The sequence below is a fragment of the Cryptotermes secundus genome, unplaced genomic scaffold, assembly GCF_002891405.2.
Source record: "Cryptotermes secundus unplaced genomic scaffold, Csec_1.0 scaffold681, whole genome shotgun sequence".
Taxonomy (NCBI): domain Eukaryota; kingdom Metazoa; phylum Arthropoda; class Insecta; order Blattodea; family Kalotermitidae; genus Cryptotermes; species Cryptotermes secundus.
The window spans coordinates 426,807-446,542 of NW_019737395.1; the positions used below are offsets into that span (position 1 = coordinate 426,807).

General features: G+C 37.6%; 1 protein-coding gene across 5 annotated transcripts in view; it reads right to left on the reverse strand.

Annotated features, from left to right (window-relative positions):
• Nucleotides 1–1,584: 1,584 nt before the first annotated feature.
• Nucleotides 1,585–19,736, reverse strand: part of LOC111870354 — a 130,258-nt gene continuing 112,106 nt past the window's right edge. For 3 of the 5 annotated variants that reach the window (XM_023862564.2, XM_023862563.2, XM_033753808.1), the window contains 5 exons: nucleotides 18,574–19,410; nucleotides 12,915–14,868; nucleotides 12,124–12,305; nucleotides 9,647–9,767; nucleotides 1,585–5,085 (listed from right to left, as the gene is read on the reverse strand). In XM_023862564.2, the coding sequence (XP_023718332.1) occupies nucleotides 5,016–5,085; nucleotides 9,647–9,767; nucleotides 12,124–12,305; nucleotides 12,915–14,868; nucleotides 18,574–19,410 (3,164 nt within the window). In that variant the 3' untranslated portion in view covers nucleotides 1,585–5,015. Of the gene's footprint in view, nucleotides 5,086–9,576; nucleotides 9,768–12,123; nucleotides 12,306–12,914; nucleotides 14,869–18,573; nucleotides 19,411–19,736 lie in introns of all 5 variants that reach the window. The other 2 variants (XM_023862566.2, XM_023862567.2) reach the window with 2 other exon arrangements.

The window sequence follows — 19,736 nt, forward strand, 5'->3', positions numbered from 1 at the left end:
CTTGTAAAATTAACAATGCTATGTTGTTTGTCACTGTGTTTGGATAAATTCAAATCATGCTGCTATTGCAAAGTTATGATGGAAATTTCTGGAGAGAAGCATCTGATAAGAGATATTTTTAAAAGGCTCAAGCAGCTCAAGGAGAGACAGCAACAGTCCTTCAGATTATATGAAGTAGAAGCGTTTGTGAGGTATGAGCTAAGCAGAGAATTGGAAGAAATATGCCTGTAATTTTCATTGGTCGCATCCTGTTGTGTTTATTGCATAAAATTCTTTATTTGGATCTGTCGTAACACAACAATGGTATTGACCTAGACCGTTTCATTGTTATGTTTTGACAGATCCCAATAAAGAATTTTATAAATGTACCTATACCAGGTGTCCCAGGAGGAATGTGCCAGACTTCCGGAGGCTGTTCCTTGTGTTAAAGTATGCCGATATAACCCGAAACACCTATGTCCAAAGTTGAACGATTATGGAGATAATGGCCCGAGAAAAGTGTGGCCTTCTGGCGGGTCCACGCACTGTACCTATCAGCTGACAAGTCTTATCAATGTTTGTCCTTGAGTGTGGTGATGACAGCTCACACTAGCCGCATACAGTCGCATACCAGAATGTGCAGTCAGCCATGTTACGTCAGTGCTTACCATTCATGTGTCATGTATAGTGCTTGGAACCCTAACAAAAACTATGACATGGCATGCGAGTTTTTTTTTAGTCCAATTTAATGACTTCATGTCACTCACAAGTTAGTTTGATGTTACGTACATTATTAACATTACAGAAACCACATATTCCTGCCAGTTTTAATATGTATTTGGTAATCAACAAGTGTGTAACACCTGTCAAAGTGTCACACTTCTCTCGCCATTATCTCCATAACCGTTCAACTTTGGACATAGGTGTTTTGGGTTATATCGGCATACTTTAACATAAGGAACACCCTCCCGAAGTCTGGCACATTCCTCCTGGGCCATACTGTATATCTGGCAAGGTATACACAGAGTCGCTGATCAGCAATAATAATGAACAAGTAAAGTTCATGCATAAAATGGACAGCACATGTATCTTTGATATCAAGTAAACACTTGTGGAGTGAACTTCCTTTACATCAGAGATACGTACTAGCTTTACTTAACCACGGCTTGAATTCCAGCTGGTGAATGATGGACTTACTGAGCCCAAGCATCCAACAATTTTACACATTAGTGCAAGTTTGCAGCAGAAAGTATAACTTTGTTTTAAGGATTCTTAAGATAAATTGTGCTATTATGAAGAATATATTTATAAATACAAGGCGACTTCATACAAAACAGATGCCTTTAAAAGCAATTCACAAATAAAAGCAGATTCTTTTTCTTTTTTAATTTTGGGGAGTTTAAAAAGTAGCATGTATAATTTAGGAATTGTACATCTAATCATATACATCATCTGACTGTGTCTAACTAATCAAGAAGTTTATTCTGACAAAATCCTTGTAGACAGGTAGTTGCAGTCAGGGATTTGTTCCTAAAAATGGTGATATATCAAAATGACATAAATGGGAAATCATTTAATCCTCAGCAAAATTACTTTACACAGAAATGAAGTTAATAACATTTATTTCCCTATTAGTTTATGATGATACAGCAACACAAGAATAATTGAAACAATTTAAATATCAGACTGACAGTAGTAGCACTATTAATATAGAAAGGAGAAATACTAGCAAAGCAAGAAAAATAAATGTCATATTCAATCTGTAGTTCTAACCAGTGGTGAAACATGACAACAAATTACAGTAAACCTGAGTAAGTCATAGGGATAACAGTATTTATAGGGACCCATTTCTCTTCTAATGCTTCCAGTTATAATCTCTTTATTTCTCATGCCTGCTAATGTAATCCGTATATGATTCTGGTTTGTCCCATTAATGGGGTGGTAAGGAAGCTTGTGCCCAACAGATAGGGCTGACAGTCTAACATGGATTCTGAACCTGGTGTTCACCACATTCATAAACACTAAGAAAGTATTAATTACATATTTATAGAGTGGCCAACATTTTAAAATTTTACCAGTTGTCTAACTTGAGTCTTGGCAGCCCAGCTGGTACATTTCATGTAATTCTAACTATAGGTGGGTTTGTATTTTACCTCGATCTATGGTAACATTTCTATTAAACTCCCATCAATAGACCACTGTAGGTCGCGGTGCAAGGGCTGAGAAGGCCCACCCCTTATACATTCATTCATACATACAAATAAGGCAGAACAAATTTTTCTCATATCTTGATTACATAAAGTAAATATATTTTTTAGATGTTCTGATGAGTGACTGATGGATAAAACAAAAAATGCAGATAGGATAATAAACTGAATCATGGAAAACTGAGACAGACAGGTTAGAGTAATATTAAAATCAATCTTATGAAAACTGGTTATGGAAATGTTAATTGGAAAGAACTTGCTGAGAATAAGATTTAATGGCATATTCAGCTACTTGGGGTAGGAGGGAAGGATGGTGTGGAAGGATGAAATGCTGACCATTTGTGTTCAGATACTAGAGAAATCTAACAGAGATTGAAGAAAGCCTCAAATCTTACTAATAGAGATTGTTTTCCTCACATTTCAAAATTCTTTGTCTCCAGCAAAATTCTATAAAGGCGTTTCACTGCATTTATCTTCATAGAGGGACTGTCATTAATAATCCTCAACATCATTATGCTATCAAATGTGCATCCCTAAACCTGGAATTCAGAGGAGCCATATGAAAGAAAGATGGCTGAATACAGTAGTTCGCACTACAATTGCTAATTAAAAATAATCCTTAGCCACTACTTCTATAATTTTCAGATTATAGCAATGTAGTTGAACTAAGTTATAAAGATATTGCTCAAAATTAAATCTTGATTACTATTTAAAAGAATACTAGATTTATTGTAACATTTCCAATATAAAGTTTATTTTACCAGCCTTAGTGCAGAGGGACATGCCCTGATATATTTCACCCAGCATGGAGGGATGTATTTCCAAGTTTTATGATGTTCTCATGTACCCATTATCACCTTCGTATACCTGACACTCTGACCCCCCTCCTCCCCAAATTAGGTTTTCAGCCAATTGATAGATTTTCATGTAACCTGATATAAATGTCAGCCACTGGGGACCACACTCAATTTGTGTGTTCTAAATTTCCTACTCTCAGTGATACCAACATGGTAACTTATGAGTAGAATAGTACTAGCATTATTACTGGCACCATAGTATGGGAACGTGAAACTGTGTAGTGACAGACCTTTGAAAAATGTGCAACTTTTCTCATGATTCTTTTTTGTAGAATGTAATACAATATTGTGGCTGAACATAATTTATATAGAGGTGTTGGATTAATGGTGATAGCTAATGAACTACTGGAGATAATTTGTATGCAGATAGACAATAAATATACTTATAAATGCAATATGAACTGTTCTTTATGTGTTAACAATTGCAAATATGAACTAGGAAAGTTCAGTCACTATGCTCTCTGACCATTAGGTAGCCAAATGTGTTTCAATATCTAGCAGTGACAGGATGCTTTCTCTTCCCCATTATGTTTAAACTAGCATTAGTGTCCATCCAACTTCCTATCCAATGGGTACTGAAGCCTCTCCCCCAAGGGGGTAAAATGTAGGCACAGTACAATGTTGACCAGTCATCTGCATCTACTAGCAAATGTTAGCTTCACTCTCTCACACATCTTAATAGGCAACTTTAGGTTTTTGACAATTAAAAATATGATGATGGCATTAAACTTTGATATTGCAGTATGACATGCAAGACCTTAATTTTTACTACAGTGAATTGTAATCAGAAATGGATGGCTATACAGGTATAAGAGGCTTGCTAATTTATAATTCTTGCTATCCTCAACATTACTGATGCATCAGAAGGAAACAGGTATCATAACTTCTCCTTCCCAGAACTTACTGTTTGCTCATGTAAATAAAATTTATATTAGAACGAAGTCAAGACTGTCAATTTAACTGTTAATAATCTTCACATAAATTATTTGAAAATAAATAGCCTTCTTGACTCTGGCTTTATTTATTTGTTTATTAGTAGCTTATTTAACAAAGCTATCAATAACCCAAGACCATACAGCATTGATTGACTGGATGATTTTGAATAACGAAGTGAAAAGGGTGTGGAAGAAAACGCTCATGATAAAACTTAAGGCATTATCTTGACATTTGTTTGGAGGGACTGATAAAAACCACAAGAACTTTAAGTCAGGGCAGTCAGTACCCAAAGTGAGATTTAAATCTAGAACTTCCTGAATACAAGTCAGAAGCCTTATCTCTTGAGTCAGCTTTCATGGTGACTTTCTGATATTACATGCAAATATGGTCCCCCTATATTTTTGAGTAAAAATGACACTGCTGCATCTGTATAATAACCAGCATACTTGATTCAAATGAGGAATGTCCTCAGTTTGAAACACAATCTATGGAGCTAATATTCTAACAGATTTCTTCACAATTTTCCTCAGTTCATCAAAACAAATGCTAGGAAAGTAACAAGTCACTTCCTCCTACATCCTTAGTTTCATTATTTGCTTGTTATTTCTCAGTCAATGATATATAACTTCAATTGTGGGCACACTGTCATTGAATAAATCAATAAAGAACAAATCCTTATGCTGAAGGGTTTTGAGGATGCTTATAACAAAAAATATCATGTTTCTTTTGTATCATTACAACAGATTTTAACTGAATATTTATTTTTGAACTATAAATTCTATGAAGATACAGTTATGAAGCAGAGGGATTAAGTAAGCACTTCATATCATATAACTTAATGAAATGTATGTTTGCAGTTCAAACAAATGAAATATGAAAAACTTAAATACTTAATATTTATACAATACTTGCTCTGTTCACCTCAAAACAAATATTGTCACAAATATTAAAAAGAAAGATTGAAAACAAGGTTAGAAGCCTAGTTCCTCAGAGATCTGAGTAATATCAGGAATAAAAATAATTTCTTCCACAGAACTCATTTTGTTGCTTTTATCTGCCGGAATCCTTTTCTGTGACTAGAAGCCAAGCCTGGTTTCTTCTTGGTCCTGCAAGAGAAAAGTAAAGAAATAACCAACCACTTTCTGGCAATAGAACTCATGGGTTCAGTATCATTAATACTAAAACCTGTCACATGACATAATCCTAAGTCAGTTCCTTTCACCAATAAGATCCATCTCAAACTTATACTTGCAGCTCCAACTCACTCTTCCAAGCATCTGCTCTCCAAGAGGTTATGCCACCAAATTATCTTTCCCACCCAGAGTTTATACTTAGCCCACAAAGTTGCCAGACATGCAGTATCCTCAATGGGACACACTTGCTTCAGGTGTGTGCTGAAGATTTTATAATCATGAGTTAAATATAAGCTTACATAGAAGTTCTATTAGACAGTAATAAGAAGATTGGTCTATGTATAACTGCAGAGAAAACTAAGTTTATCTTGATTTGTCACCATAATGTAGTGCACAAGATACCTGAAGATAATTAATTAAATCCCTTGAAAATCTGGCAAAGTTAGAACATTCTGGAACAACAGTAATGCATCAGCATTGATCTCATGAAGAAATTAAGAGCAGATAACATTCAGAGAATTCTTGCTGCCATTTAGTTTAAAATCTTTGCCTTCTCATCTGCTGTCTAACAACAGGTAAAGAAAGGTAAAACTATCCCTGTAACAAAGGCCTCGCCATAGCTCAAGTGGTTAGTCACTGGCTTCCCACCGCAGTGGCCTGGGTTCAATCCAAGGTGTGGTCAGGTGGGATTTGTGGTGGACAAAGTGGCACTGGGGCGGGTTTTCTCCAAGTACTTCAGTTTCCCCTGCCAATCTTCATTCCACCAAATTCTCCTTCATCATAATCACCCAGGACAAGCTACAATAGGCCAATCAGTGGCCACCGTGCCAAGTGGACCCTGTTGGACTCCACCCCCCCCCACTAAGAGAATTAAAAGAAAAAGCAGAATCCCTGTAACAGGCTGTGAAGGCCCATAGGGTTGTGAGATGTCAAGGTTCCCACATTCTATAGATAATCAGCTCATAGATGGCAGTAAGGTTGTCAGTCTTACATCCCAGCCGACCTTTACCCCCAGGAAGATTCCTGGTATTCATTTCTGTTAGAGGTTGAGTTGACCCCAGGGCCACAATGTGGCTGGAAGGATCAGATAAATTTAAAAAAATCCAGTGACCTCATCAGGAATCGAACCTGTGACCTTCCAGCTTGTAGCATAGTGCCTCAACCGACTACGCTACCACATGCTCCCATCTAAAAACAGTAAGCTTTAAATATCCCAAACTATAATTTTTCCTGCAGTTTTGTATGGGTTGGAAAGTTGGCTTCTCATATTAAAGGATAAATATAGACTGAGGGTGCTTGAAAGCAGGGTGCTGAGAAGAATATTTGAATCTAAGATCAATTAAGTAACAGGATTCTAGAGAAAACTGCATAATGAGGAGCTTCATAATTTGCACTCTTTGCCAAATATTATTAAAATAATCAAATCAAGGTGGATGGGTTTGGCTGGTTGGAAAGTTGGCTTCTCATATTAAAGGATAAATATAGACTGAGGGTGCTTGAAAGCAGGGTGCTGAGAAGAATATTTGAATCTAAGATCAATTAAGTAACAGGATTCTAGAGAAAACTGCATAATGAGGAGCTTCATAATTTGCACTCTTTGCCAAATATTATTAAAATAATCAAATCAAGGTGGATGGGTTTGGCTGGTTATGTAGCACACATGTAAGAGACGTATATATGAAGTTTCGGTAGGAAAACCTGAATGAAAGAAACCGCTTTGAAAACCTAGGAAGAGACAGGAGAATAACATTAAAATGGGTCATAAAAATGGAATTGGAGGGTGTGAATTGGATTCATCTAACTCAGGATAGAGATTAGTACTGGGCTGATGTGCACACAGCAATTAATTTTTGGGCCCCGTGTAAAGGAGAAAATTTCTTGGCCAACTGGGAATCTTATTAGAATCTTAAGGAGTCTCTTTCGGTCAGTCAGTCAGTCAGTCAGTCAGTCAGTAGTATCTAAACTACCCACTTAATTTATCTCTCTTAGATTCAAAGTACAGTGTTAGAAACCAACCAGCCAGATTCCAATATTTTCCTGAACACTCTGTTTTCAAACTCTTGTAATTTATATCCTTACTTAGAAGCAAGAGACCACATTTCATAACCATAAAATTAGGAAGTTAAAAAATTAGTATCATCCTATTTGCTATCCAAATCACCAATTATTGAAAATATTTAGGTAAGTCAATAAGTAAGTTACAAATGGATATAGAACTTAAACAAATAAGAGTACTTATTTGAAAAATGCTTTTATTTCTCAACATATTGTCCCTGTACACTGAGGCACTTGTCCCATCTTTTCACAAGCCCCTGAAAACCAGCAGCATAAAATTCTTTAGGCTGCTGCCGGAACCAGGTGGTGACTTCCTTTTCTACAGCTTTCTACAGCATCACTTTCCTGGAGAATGGTGTCACCTTAAACGTTTTTCTTTTGGCAGGCGATGCAGGATGTTACCACTGTTACCAATGGTGAACCCAAGACTCATCACCTGTGACAATTCGAGCTAGCATATCATGTCCTTCATCATGGTAGCAATTGAGATGCTGTAATGCCAGACCCATTCTTTGCATTTTGTGTTGTGGGGTCAGCATATGTGGCACCCATCATGCGCAGACTTTGTGAAAACCTAACTTATCATGCATTATGAAGTAGGCCATGCCATGTGAACACGCCTGGTTCCAACAGCAGGCCAAAAAATTTTATGCTGCTGGTTTTCAGGGGCTTGTGAAACGATGGGACAAGTGCCTCAATGTATAGGGAGATTATGTTGAGAAATAACAGCATTTTTCAAATCAGTACTCTTTATTTGTTTAAGTTCTATATCCATTTGTAACTTACTTATTGACTTACCCTCGTATATAAAAAATTCAAAGAAATATGTATATGAACAAATAAGCAAGCAAACAAGAACAATGATAACATTAATGTTCAAGAAGATGGAATATATTATCGATATAACAGTTTCTAACAATGCAAACAGGTAAAATATTTGTTATAATGAGCTCAAAAAACCATCGGATTGGAAACTAAATGAAAATGTCAAGTAGAACATGTTTTTTTTTAAGATAATATTCTTAAAATTTCACAGACTTTGTGGACAACATGTATACTGTATATCAACATTTAAAATTGAGCAATACCTGCAACATGCCAGGAATCTTTACAGAGAACACGCAGAGAGCAACTTGGTGCAATGGAGAAAATGAATATAATGTGTGTTTGAACTGTTCTCCATTATTATTGTGATTAAATCTGGGAGGCTAAAATAGGGTAGGGATAGTCAATAAGGCTAAAACTGGGTAGGGATGTAGCCTGCATAAGTAAAGGAATAAATCAACACAAATCTTAATTTGGGAAATTAAACAGGAGGATATGTGTTCATATAATATATAAAATGTATCTTAAGGAAATAACTATGAGGATGTGAACTGGGTGATATTGCTCAAGAAAGGCTTGCTTCCTGATTTAGCAGTGCTAAATTTTTCATTCCTAATATCTGGAACTCGCTCTCTACCGACCCTCCTTTTGCTATATCTAATGAAATAAAATGGAATAAAATATAATATTCTCTAATATGCTTAACCTTTGTCATATTGTGACATGACAGATGAACGTGGAATAGTGGAACATTGCTAGGACACGGCAAAGTAAACACATTTCTGCAGCAATGAATCAATATGCAACAGTATAGAAATTGTTGGAAACGGTGATTTCTGTGTGTTCCGTGCCAAGGATATATGAAAAGAACCATCAGCAGCAGCAACAATTGAGTTCAGTTACGATTTCAAACTGAGCAAATGGCACTTTGTGGTTAACTGTGAGGCATCTCCATTGTTCGCGGCCACTACCTAGCAATAACTACTGACAAAAGAATAACAGACAGAAGGCTTTGTGTGTGCTGTAGTTGTAGTGATGTATAGACTGTATAGATAATTGAGACTGTTACAATCATTTGTAGTTATGAGTTACAAGGATGCAACAAATCCAGTTATCAATCCAAACCTTATGTCTAGGTACTAACATGTGACAATTTCATTAGCATTATGGTACAGTGAAGTTAAATGACATGACAAATGGCTAAGTAGATATCTAATGAACTACATTAATTAACTACCCAACTGCATGTTACAGGTCTTGCTTGGTAGTTACTTGTTGTGAAAATTAAAAATCTTCCTCTGGGACCTACCTGAATATATTCACTTTAATTAACATTTGAAAAATTTGTTCCTAAGCTCCACTTTAATATTATATTTTCACCTACTTCTGAGACTCCAAAGTTATGCATATATTTCATCTTTTCCTCAACAGTGATACATATCCTTCCTATCTAAAAAGTCTTGATTCAATTGTATCAATACATATGATTTTCAAAATCCATGGAGATAAACCTTGAGCACTCATGAACTCATGATCTAACAAGTTAGACTAGAACACTGCAATATAAGAATCTACATAACACACGTGTAGGAACTTAATGTGGCTCAGTTGTCATGAGCAGATGCATGGACAGTGCTGCTTCGCTGGTACATACACGGTGCATGAAGCAGAAGATCGATTGACACCACCCATGGTTCCCATCACATGTCGTTCATATATGACAGCCCTCTCCTTCTTATCACAACCACCTGGCTCCAGTGTTGTTGTGCCCCCTCCTGTAAAAGTGATATTTGTGATGAAACCAGTACATGACATGTTCATGCATCATTACTTGAAACTTACAAAGAGTCTGATACACTTCATGAAAACTGCATATTGAGGAGCTTCATAACTTGTACTCTTCTCCAAGTATAATTAGAATGATCAAGACAAGGAGGATGAGGTGGGCAGGGCATGTAGCACGAATGAGGGAGACAAGGAATGCGTATAAGGTAATCGGTGGGAAAGCCAGAAGGAAGGAGACCACTAGGTAGACCAAGGCTTAGGTGGGTGGACAATATTAAAATGGATCTTAGAGAGATAGGATTGGATGGTATTGATTGGATTTATCTGGCTCATGATAGGGACCAGTGGAGGGCTCTTGTGAACACGGTAATGAACCTTCAGGTTCCATAAAATACTGGGAAATTCTTGAGTAGCTGCAGAATTGGCAGCTCCTCCAGAAGGGCTCAACTCTATGAGTAAGTAAGTAAGATACAATTCATGTCCCACACAGTTTATGGAATGGTTTCATTTCTCTCACTAGCTGAAAATTATGATAAACTCCCTCACTAATGTTGCATGGTCTGACTATGATTTAGGTATAACATGTAACATATTGTCTGTAAGTGAATTAACCTCCGGTCTGAAGAACATATTCTTTAATTAATATTTCTAATGTTACTAATTCACAAATTTATTAATTCTTCATAGAGCAGTTCAATTTTTCTCTCCAACTTAAAGTTCAGAAAATACTGTCATGTGTTTATGGCTCCATGACTAATAATAGCAGGTTTTAGATTGGTTGATTGGATTTATTAACACCTTCTTGTACAGTCACTCATAATCACAATCAATCTTCAGCTGAACCCTTCTTCCATGACTGCCAAGGACTCACTCCATTCTTGTTCTCATTCTAACTCTCCTCATTTTCCGATTTGAGTCGATTTGAGTCGAGTCGAATCTTATGTTACGACCGATGGTCAGTCAGCCAGTCTGTCTTGGATTAAAACACCCATTTAAGGTTTACAACCAGATTTATATTACTGTCAGATGGTCCCAAGTTTGTTGATGTGAGGAGCTCTCTGCGACAAGAGGACAGGTCTGTCATTTACAATTGCTGCTGGCCCTCGCCAGCACAGTCATTTTCGGGTCTGAGTCCCGTGGGACTCGTGATCATATTTTACTACCTCAGATTCGAGACTTCCCTTTTTGTTGCCTCCTACAACACACAGGGTTATGGTGGAGGAATTCGACACCGCCTCCACACAAGGTGAACCCTTAGAAAACATCCATTGCCCACCAATGGTTATATGTGAACGAGATAGAAAACATTTCTTGCAATACCTTTTCTATTGTTACATTTGCATATTGCGGGCGTTGCCTAGCAACAGATGCCCTGTTGTTCAGCGCTTTTGCTTCTGTGGGAATATGTTTATCAATCCGTTGCCTAGCCATGGGCATATGCATTACAATATGTTTCTCCTGAGCAATATTATGTGATCTCAGTACCTCTGCTATCATAGACAACACAGCTTACATGACTGATTTGGCCTGCTAGCCATTAGATGGTAAGCAGATAATCTTCAAGAGAAATCACTCTTCTTATGCAGAGATATTTCCAGCCATACTGCAACACCAATGTTACAATAAACATGACTATTATTTTGGTCATTGTCCATCATCCAGGAGCCAGGATAGTGTAGTCGGTATAGCGACTGGCTATGGGCTGGACGACTGATGGGTCAGAGTTCAAGTCCTGGTAGGGTCAAGAATTTTGTCTTTTCTATGTTGTCTGGAGTCCACCCAACCTCCTATCCAATGGGTACCCGGGGCTCATTCCCCTGGGGTAAAGTGGCCAGGGCGTGAAGCTGGCCACTCACCTCTAGCTAATGCCATTGTCATGAAAATGTGGATCTATACATCTACTCCTTCATATGCCTTCATGGGATAGTGCTTAATTAGTTAAGCACAGGGACAACTTTACCTTACCATCATCATCAAGTAGAATCATGTTTGTTGTTACACACTATCATCAGAAATATTTAGACCTGTATTGCAGTTTAAATATCGATACAAAAGGAACCCTAAATATCAGCAGAAGAAACTGGATAAAATGAGGATTTTTCTCTATGCCACCAAATTAAGATTAGTTCTCGGTTCTATTAGTTTCTTATCTAGAGCGGAGTGGCCGCTTTTCATCAAAGAGTGAAGCTGACCACTCACCTCGATTTTGTGTCCAGGAACTTCATTTCCCGCCTTCCTATATGCCTTCTTGTCATGGTGCATATAAACAGGAACAAATTTACCTTTATAATTGTCATCAAAACTTTCCCAGTGGCACCCCAACAATTAATAGTGGAAGTTGCTTACCTTGAGCTCTGTGTCTGAGATCTGTATTGTCTCTCCTAGTTGTAGGCCTGTTACTTCCCCTTTGATGCCTCTCATCCTCTCTAGTCCTGGAAGTATGGTGCTTTACTCCACTTGGGCTGCCTGATCCATCACCATTCACCTTCCTTGCCAAAGGAACGGCTTTGTTAGTAGACCCAGGAAATCTGTAAGATATCACAATTAAGGAGTGGAAAAATATGTCTTTAGTGAACCAGTCATTTCCCTAGATGCTCAAATCAAGTTTGAATCATTGATTAAAATATGAACTTGACATATGAAAGCAGAAGGATGTACTCCAATTTGGACTGAGGAAAACCAAAGGTAGAAAACTATACAGTGTAAACCCCAAGTATTAAATTTCAATATTGTTTGCTCTGTATTTTCAGAAATGATACAGGCGAATGGGTAGAGCCTCCAATATAGGCATTCAATTTGTGGAAGAAATGCATAATGTCTTTTACATCACAATCTCTGACTTCTAGTGGTAACAATTCTTTACTTCATGCATATTAACCCATTGAATACTAACAATAATCTTCACTCACAGACACAGAATAAGGTCAAAAACAATTCCATGGGTCAGATTCTTTGACCATTTCCAAGGAGTCTTAATCTTTAAACCATTTATACAGCATTCCAAAGTCATGCAAAGTTCTGTTTAATGAAGTGCATGCAAGGGTGTAAATGAAAGAAACGAAAGGATATATATTGCACATGATGTTTTCTGAATCAAGGATTTCTGGGCGTCCAGCAATAAAGACACCTTTGCTCACCTTTCTCTGGGTTTGTTAATGTCTGCTTCTCTCTTTCTTGGCTGTGCAGTTGCTGATGGTGAGGGATGAGAATCTGGTGATATTGTATTTTTCTTTAAATTAGTTTTAGCATGATCAGTCTTATTATTGCTGGTGTTATGAATTTTTGTACGTCGTGGAACCATTGGTTTCCTGTTGTTACCTCCCTCGACACCTGATGCAACATCTTCAGAGGAACTTGCATAAGTCTGCAATAGCAGTTCACGACTACTTGCACGCTGCAACAGTCTCACTGTCCTGCAACTAGGCTTGACGGCTGTGCTAGATGTTGAACTACTTGACACCCTGCTTTTGTTACAATTATTGATACTACTTGTGCCTTTCTGTTTCAACAGTGCTCTTGTCTGCACTTGAGGGATTTCTCTTGTCAAACTCTCCACTGAAGATGTCGAAGATGTGGGAAGTAGACGTGTCTTTGTTAAGCGCTGGTGGCTCTTCCTACCACTGGCTGTACTTTTATGGGTATATAATTCTGAAGTGCTGTTCCCTGTTTCTTGATGCTTTTTAGAAGATGCGCCTTCTGTGATTGTACCAAGGCTGACTGATGGTCTTCGCACTTTCCCACATCTGTTTCCTCTTCTTTTCCTGCCATCTTTCACAATTTCATCATCAGGCTCATCACTACTTGCTTTGTAAGACTCTTCATCTGTGTAGCCATTCACAGCCTGTAGGATCTGGTCTGCTGCCCGTGTCAATTCTTCCAAAATAGCAGATTCTGTTTCTACTGTATCAGACATCACATTCTGACTATTAGATTTTGCAGTTGGTTCTACAGCCAGCATTCTCAAGTTTTCATACAGAGGTGACATGGTCAACTTGTTACCAGGCAAACCTGTATGTGGATGTACTATTTCACTTGGGCTCAATGACCTATCACGTTTTGTAGATATAGAACAAGTAGACTTCATTTGACTATGCCTCTTCTCTCTGTTGCTATAATGATCACTAATTTTAGTACGTTCCTCACTTCCTTCCAGTGGCTTGTGATTTTCATTTGATAATGTTTTTGAATGAAAACAACTTCCCTTCTTTGTTTCTTCCTCTGTGATATTGAGTCTCTCCTTCTTTATGTCTTCATTCTCGTTCCTTATGCTTCTGATGGCATCTGAAGAATTGCCAGAACCACAAGCTCTGTGTTCTGTCAGAACAGAAGAATGAAATTGCTTCTTCTCTTGAACTTTATGCCCCATTTTATTCATTACAGGAGAGAGAGACCTTCTGTTATTTGATAATCTTTTGTCTGATGGGGCTGTAGGACCTGACTCTTGTTTACCACTGCCTTTTGAGAAGAATTCATTTGTCTCTGGGTGGCGTACTTTCCTTCCAAGCAAAAACATGGTTCGATCTGTGTCCAAAGGGTCACAGTTATTTCTTGTTGTACTCTTTGGATTTAAATTTTCATAATCTTTTTCACTGGTTTTAAACTGTGAAGTTTCCCTTTCTGGTTGAAATGGAGATTCAACGAAACTTGGTGACAATCTCTTTTGTTTTTGTGTAAATAATGATTTACTTGAGTTTGAATTCCCATTTGGCTGAGAAAATAGTGACTTGTAGGATTTATTAGAAACTGTGGTAGAAGATAGATTCCCTTCAAAATCTGTAGGATGCTTGAATTCAGTTGTATATAAACTTCCCTTCTTAGAGGAAGGCAAACTATGGAAGGTGGCTTGATGCCTATCACAGTCAGGATTTCTATCACAGACTTTGGGCAATTGATCGTTGTCCTGTTCTCCTTCATACCGCAGTGATATAGACGTAATTTTGGGATGCCCTGAATGGGTGCTAACCAACGTCTCCACCTCACGTAAACGACCAGAATTGTTATAAGATGGCAACATAGCTTCAGTGACAGACCTCTGGAGAGAAGGTTCTTTACTGCTGTCTAGCTTCAACATGGGTGAACCATCAGCATGATCTGAGAAATAAAACATAGGATTCAATCATCAATATCATCAAAAATTAAATATTGGCCTATTCCAGTTAAAATAATTCAAACTGACCTTTCGGTCCTTCTGTTGGCTCTTCCTGGCATCTTGTGTCCCTTGGTCTACACATACGCACACACAAGCATGCACGCACGCGCACACAAACATGCACATACAAACACAAACAAATCATGGGACTAAAATTACACAGAATTTATAACTGAATAAAAATAAGCAATAATACTCTTGGGATTATCACTAAAACATTAATTTAATTTATGTATTACATCTGTCTGCTGTCTAATCATATGCAATGCATGGTAAATACAGTGGTCATCGCTAGGTGGAGTGAAAATAAGAGGATATTGATTGGACAACACTTTCAATGATAACACTTAACATATGTTGCTATTATACCAGTGATTTATATATATATATATACTTTAAAATTGATATATATACAATTTGAAAAGTTAATGTATGCTTATGAGATCACCTTGGTAGCTGTTTCCACCCCCCTTACCACCAATAACTTTTGAATGCCTGTTCAGGACAGGCAGCCCTAAGGAAGGAGCAGTTGGAGATGGGCAGTGCAGGATTCAACCCATGAGGAATGAGAGTGAACATCATCAAAACTGGCAGAAGCATTGAGACCAGTATGATGTTTCAGTGCCATTTGCAAATGCAATTGTACCTATATGGGAATGAACCTAAACAAGTTATGTAGTGGTCAGCATAGAGCTTCAGCAAACTTCAGTGGATAAGTGTTTTTAACATCTGAATGCAATGTTTTTATTCTTACTTTTTATCCTACACAAATACAATAAATACGACCTCATACAACCATTCTCAGGCTTTTTTTTTATTGCTAGTGGGGTGGGACTAAGTCCCTTGTACTGCGGCCACTTCTGACCTATTGTACCAGCCCCAGATGATAGGTGAGGGTGATTGTGGAGCAGTTGGTGGAATGAAGAATTCTTATTGTTGCAGTAGAGTGTATGTAGGATAGAAGGTAAGAATAAAAACGTTGTGTTTGAACAACGAAATCTCTTATCCACTGAAGATTGACAGTAATGCAACAGTATGCTGAACTACAGTTACATAGCTTCAGTATTCTAATAGACTCCAAGTTTGATCCCGCTACAAATAGTTCTGGGAAGAACTAAATGCCTGTCTTCTTTTCTGTACATATTGTTTATTATGTGTACTGAACATAAAAAACACCAAGACCATCAGTTTTTCTGTTGTTGAATGTATATTAGTTGCCAGAGAATTGTGTTTAATGAGCCATTGACTAGCAATGAACGTCTCTCCTGGCCCCACTATTAGGGTTTTCAAGCTTTGGGGACATTGGACAGACACACAACCAGCAAGGTGATCTCCCAGTCCTCCTTCTATTTTTTCAAAATATGGAAAGGAGGCTAGAAAGAGTACAACAAAAGATATCTTTAAGTACAATAGAAACATATCACCTGAAGACGGAAACAGAGCAGCATCCTGAAATTTAATATATATATATCAGACATAAGTGAGACAATGAATAATGCCCAGTATTGTAGTGTACTAAAGTAATTTGTTTGTAAATATTTTTCACATAAGAATCTTTTTACCAGCAAATTGGACTTAAATTTGAAGAAGAAACTAGTGAAATGCTACATTTGGAGCATAGCTCTGTATGGGGCTGAAACATGTACACTTAGGGCAGTAGATCAGAAACATCTGGAAAGTTTCGAAATGTGGTGTTGGAGAAGGATGGAGAAGATCAGTTGGTCCGATTATGTGAAAAATGAAGAAGTGTTAATTAGAGTCAGTGAGCAGAGGAATATCCTACATGAAATAAGAAAACGGAAGGCTAATTGGATTGGTCATGTTTTACGCAGAAACTGCCTTCTAAAAGAAGTTATCGAAGGAAAGATAGAGGGGCAGATAGAAGTGACAAGAAGATGAGGAAGAAGACTTAAGAAGATGCTGGATGACCTTGGGGACAGAAGAGGATACTGTCATTTGAAGGAGAAAGCTCTAGATTGCATTAAATGGAGGAATTGTTTTGGAAGAGACTGTGGACCTGTCGTCTTGACAGATTACTGATGATGATGAATCAGTGATATTCAAATCATTCCATGACCATGTAGAAGTTGAAGGTTACTGTCTTCTCGCACATGATGCCGTGCAGTTACTAATGATTCGGAGGAACCTTCTGCCTCTGTGTTCAGGGTATAAAAGAATAAGCTGAGCATGGTAAACACTTTGTATGGCTGTAAGGAAGGACCGGAAATGTGGTTCTGAAGGAGCCAAAGTGAACTGATAAGAGTAAGGAGAATAGTGGCAAGAATCATTGGCCCTTAGAAGGGTCCGTTTTGGAGTGTGGAATGCTTTAGGAGAAAATGACTGAGTGAGTCAATTGGACATAGAAGGAAGTCTGTAGAAAAAGAATAAGGAAGCAGTGATTCTCGAGGGATTCTATCAAGGCTAGAGCTAATTGGAGTGAAGACAACACTGACAGCATCTCATTCAGTAGCTAAAATAAAGAAGTAGAAAAATAGAGAAATGGAGAAGTGTTGATCTACATAAATAAGACACAGAAGGAAGGAAGAGGAAGGAGGTCTGAACAATGACAGTGTTGGTGCCCTGAAAAGCGTAGTGTTACCCTGAATTATCAGTGGATTAGAGAAAAATACCACAGAGAAATTCTGCAACAGAGGCATCTTACATTCTTTCAGGGAGTAAATGAGAGATTTCCATGACTCAATTAATCAGAGGCCATCCTCCTTCTTCATTATATTGTGCTGGATCTCTATCTCCATTGCCTCCATGATGACACAAGCTACATGTGTAGATACTTGATAGAAAGGGTACTGTTGTTTCCCCCCTAGTTTGCCCTCTAGATCTGCTCCTGTAGGTGTTAGATCTTCCTGCATTATCCTGCCTCTTACATCACATTTACTTAATTTATCCTTTATCTTCTCCTCTTCATGATTTTTTCTGCATCTTATACATAGTAGTTCCTCATACTGTGCCTCCTGAATCTGCCCTTGGCAGTGTTGTGTTTGCTTACATGCATTCTACCTTGACACAAGCCCTAATGGGACACTATTTCCTTGCCCTGTTCCTCTTAATTTTGCTCTACCTACAATTAGTTAACACTTTTCTCCAAATTATTCTGCTCCAAACGAAATCATTTTAAGGGTCAGTTGTTTGATTCATTCTTCTCCTTACTCCTATCAGTTTAATTAGTGCCCTGGTCCTGCCCATTCCCCCCCACCATATCTGCACCATGTTTTTTTATGTTTGTCTTATTCTTATACTCTGAAAATAAATATAACATGATCCTCCAAAATGTTAGTAAGGATATACCAGACAACATGGCATCACATCTCAGAGACAGTAATCTGCATAGTCATTGTCATGAGAACTTCACATATCATATATAAAACCTGTACTAGCAGCAAACATAGCATTTATTAGTAGTTAGTAAGAAAAATTTTAAGGTTATATAATTTCCATACTTAAATGCTACAGTCAATGCAGACTGAGGTGATGCAAAGAACAAAGTTTCACTGTATTATTAATGAGAAAGGAATTATTTATTTTAACAATTTTGGAACCACACTCAGCATTAAACACTTCAGATCCTTGGTCAGCAGTGAAGGAAAGGTTTAAAATAATATTCAAGAAGGCTCTCCTACATCAAATACCTTTGTGGCCAGTGTTGAACTTGTGGAAATGATGGTGAATATTGCGAAAGGCCCTCATTCTGCTCCAGCTGCCAGATACCACGCTACTTGATTCTTCATCTTGATCCCTATCATCTTCATCTCCACCACCACTCATGTATGACCGAACTTCTTCATCTGCACGCTCACTATCATCGCTCAGCTCTGTGCTATAATACAGTTCTTTCAGAGCAGCTAGCTGGCTGGAAGCTTCCAGAATTTCTGTATTTCTATCATCTTCACCCTGAGAGTTTATGCAAGGTCTCTTTACAAATAATTTACTATTTATATTGTTTTCTTCACTTTTGGCACATAAATTGCTTCTGCATCTATTTGTAAAGTTTTGTGACTGAATATACATCTTATTGGTCCTTGGAGCAGCAACAGGGGCTCCAGTTTGTGTATTGATACTATTGCTGGTAATTCCTTTCTTTCCTTGCATGTGTTGATTAGAATTTTCCCCTTTGTTTTCTTCTTGCTCTTGAGCCTGTGATGAATTGTTGATTGTTTTCATGATAAGGGAAGGTGACCGCAAAGTTCCTGTTGATTTACTACATTCTTCATTCCCTGATATTTTCAGCATCTCATTTTGAACTAATCCCACTTTTGTAACATGGTTATCTGATGAATCTGGAGAAAGATCTATGAAGATTGTTGTGGTTCTCTTTGCGTTTCTTCCATTGATGTCTTCAGTTCTGGAATAGTCCTCAGGATTCATGCTGGAATGTAGGGATCCATGACCATCTTCATGACTACTTCCATCATTTTTACAGATATGGACTACAAGCCCTTTATCTGAAGCTGTCTGACTCCTGATATCTGTAATGGGTATGGCAATGAAAGAAAGAACTTGTTTTGTATCAAAATAATTTACAATATTAAGAATTATGACCAATACAGTCAGCCCTCCATTTACACTTTTTCTATAGCTTGGTGTATAAGATATGTTACAATTACAATATTATATTTCAGCATCCTGTTACACTCACACAATATATATGGACAAACACCTTCTTAAGTGCAACAATTTTATTGTAGTTTTTACTTCTTTTTCTCCTCCACACTACATGTTTCGGCCCTAAATGGCCATCATCAGGTGTGTATTACTCACGTAGCTGTTACTCTGCTTGTTAAAATTTAAAATC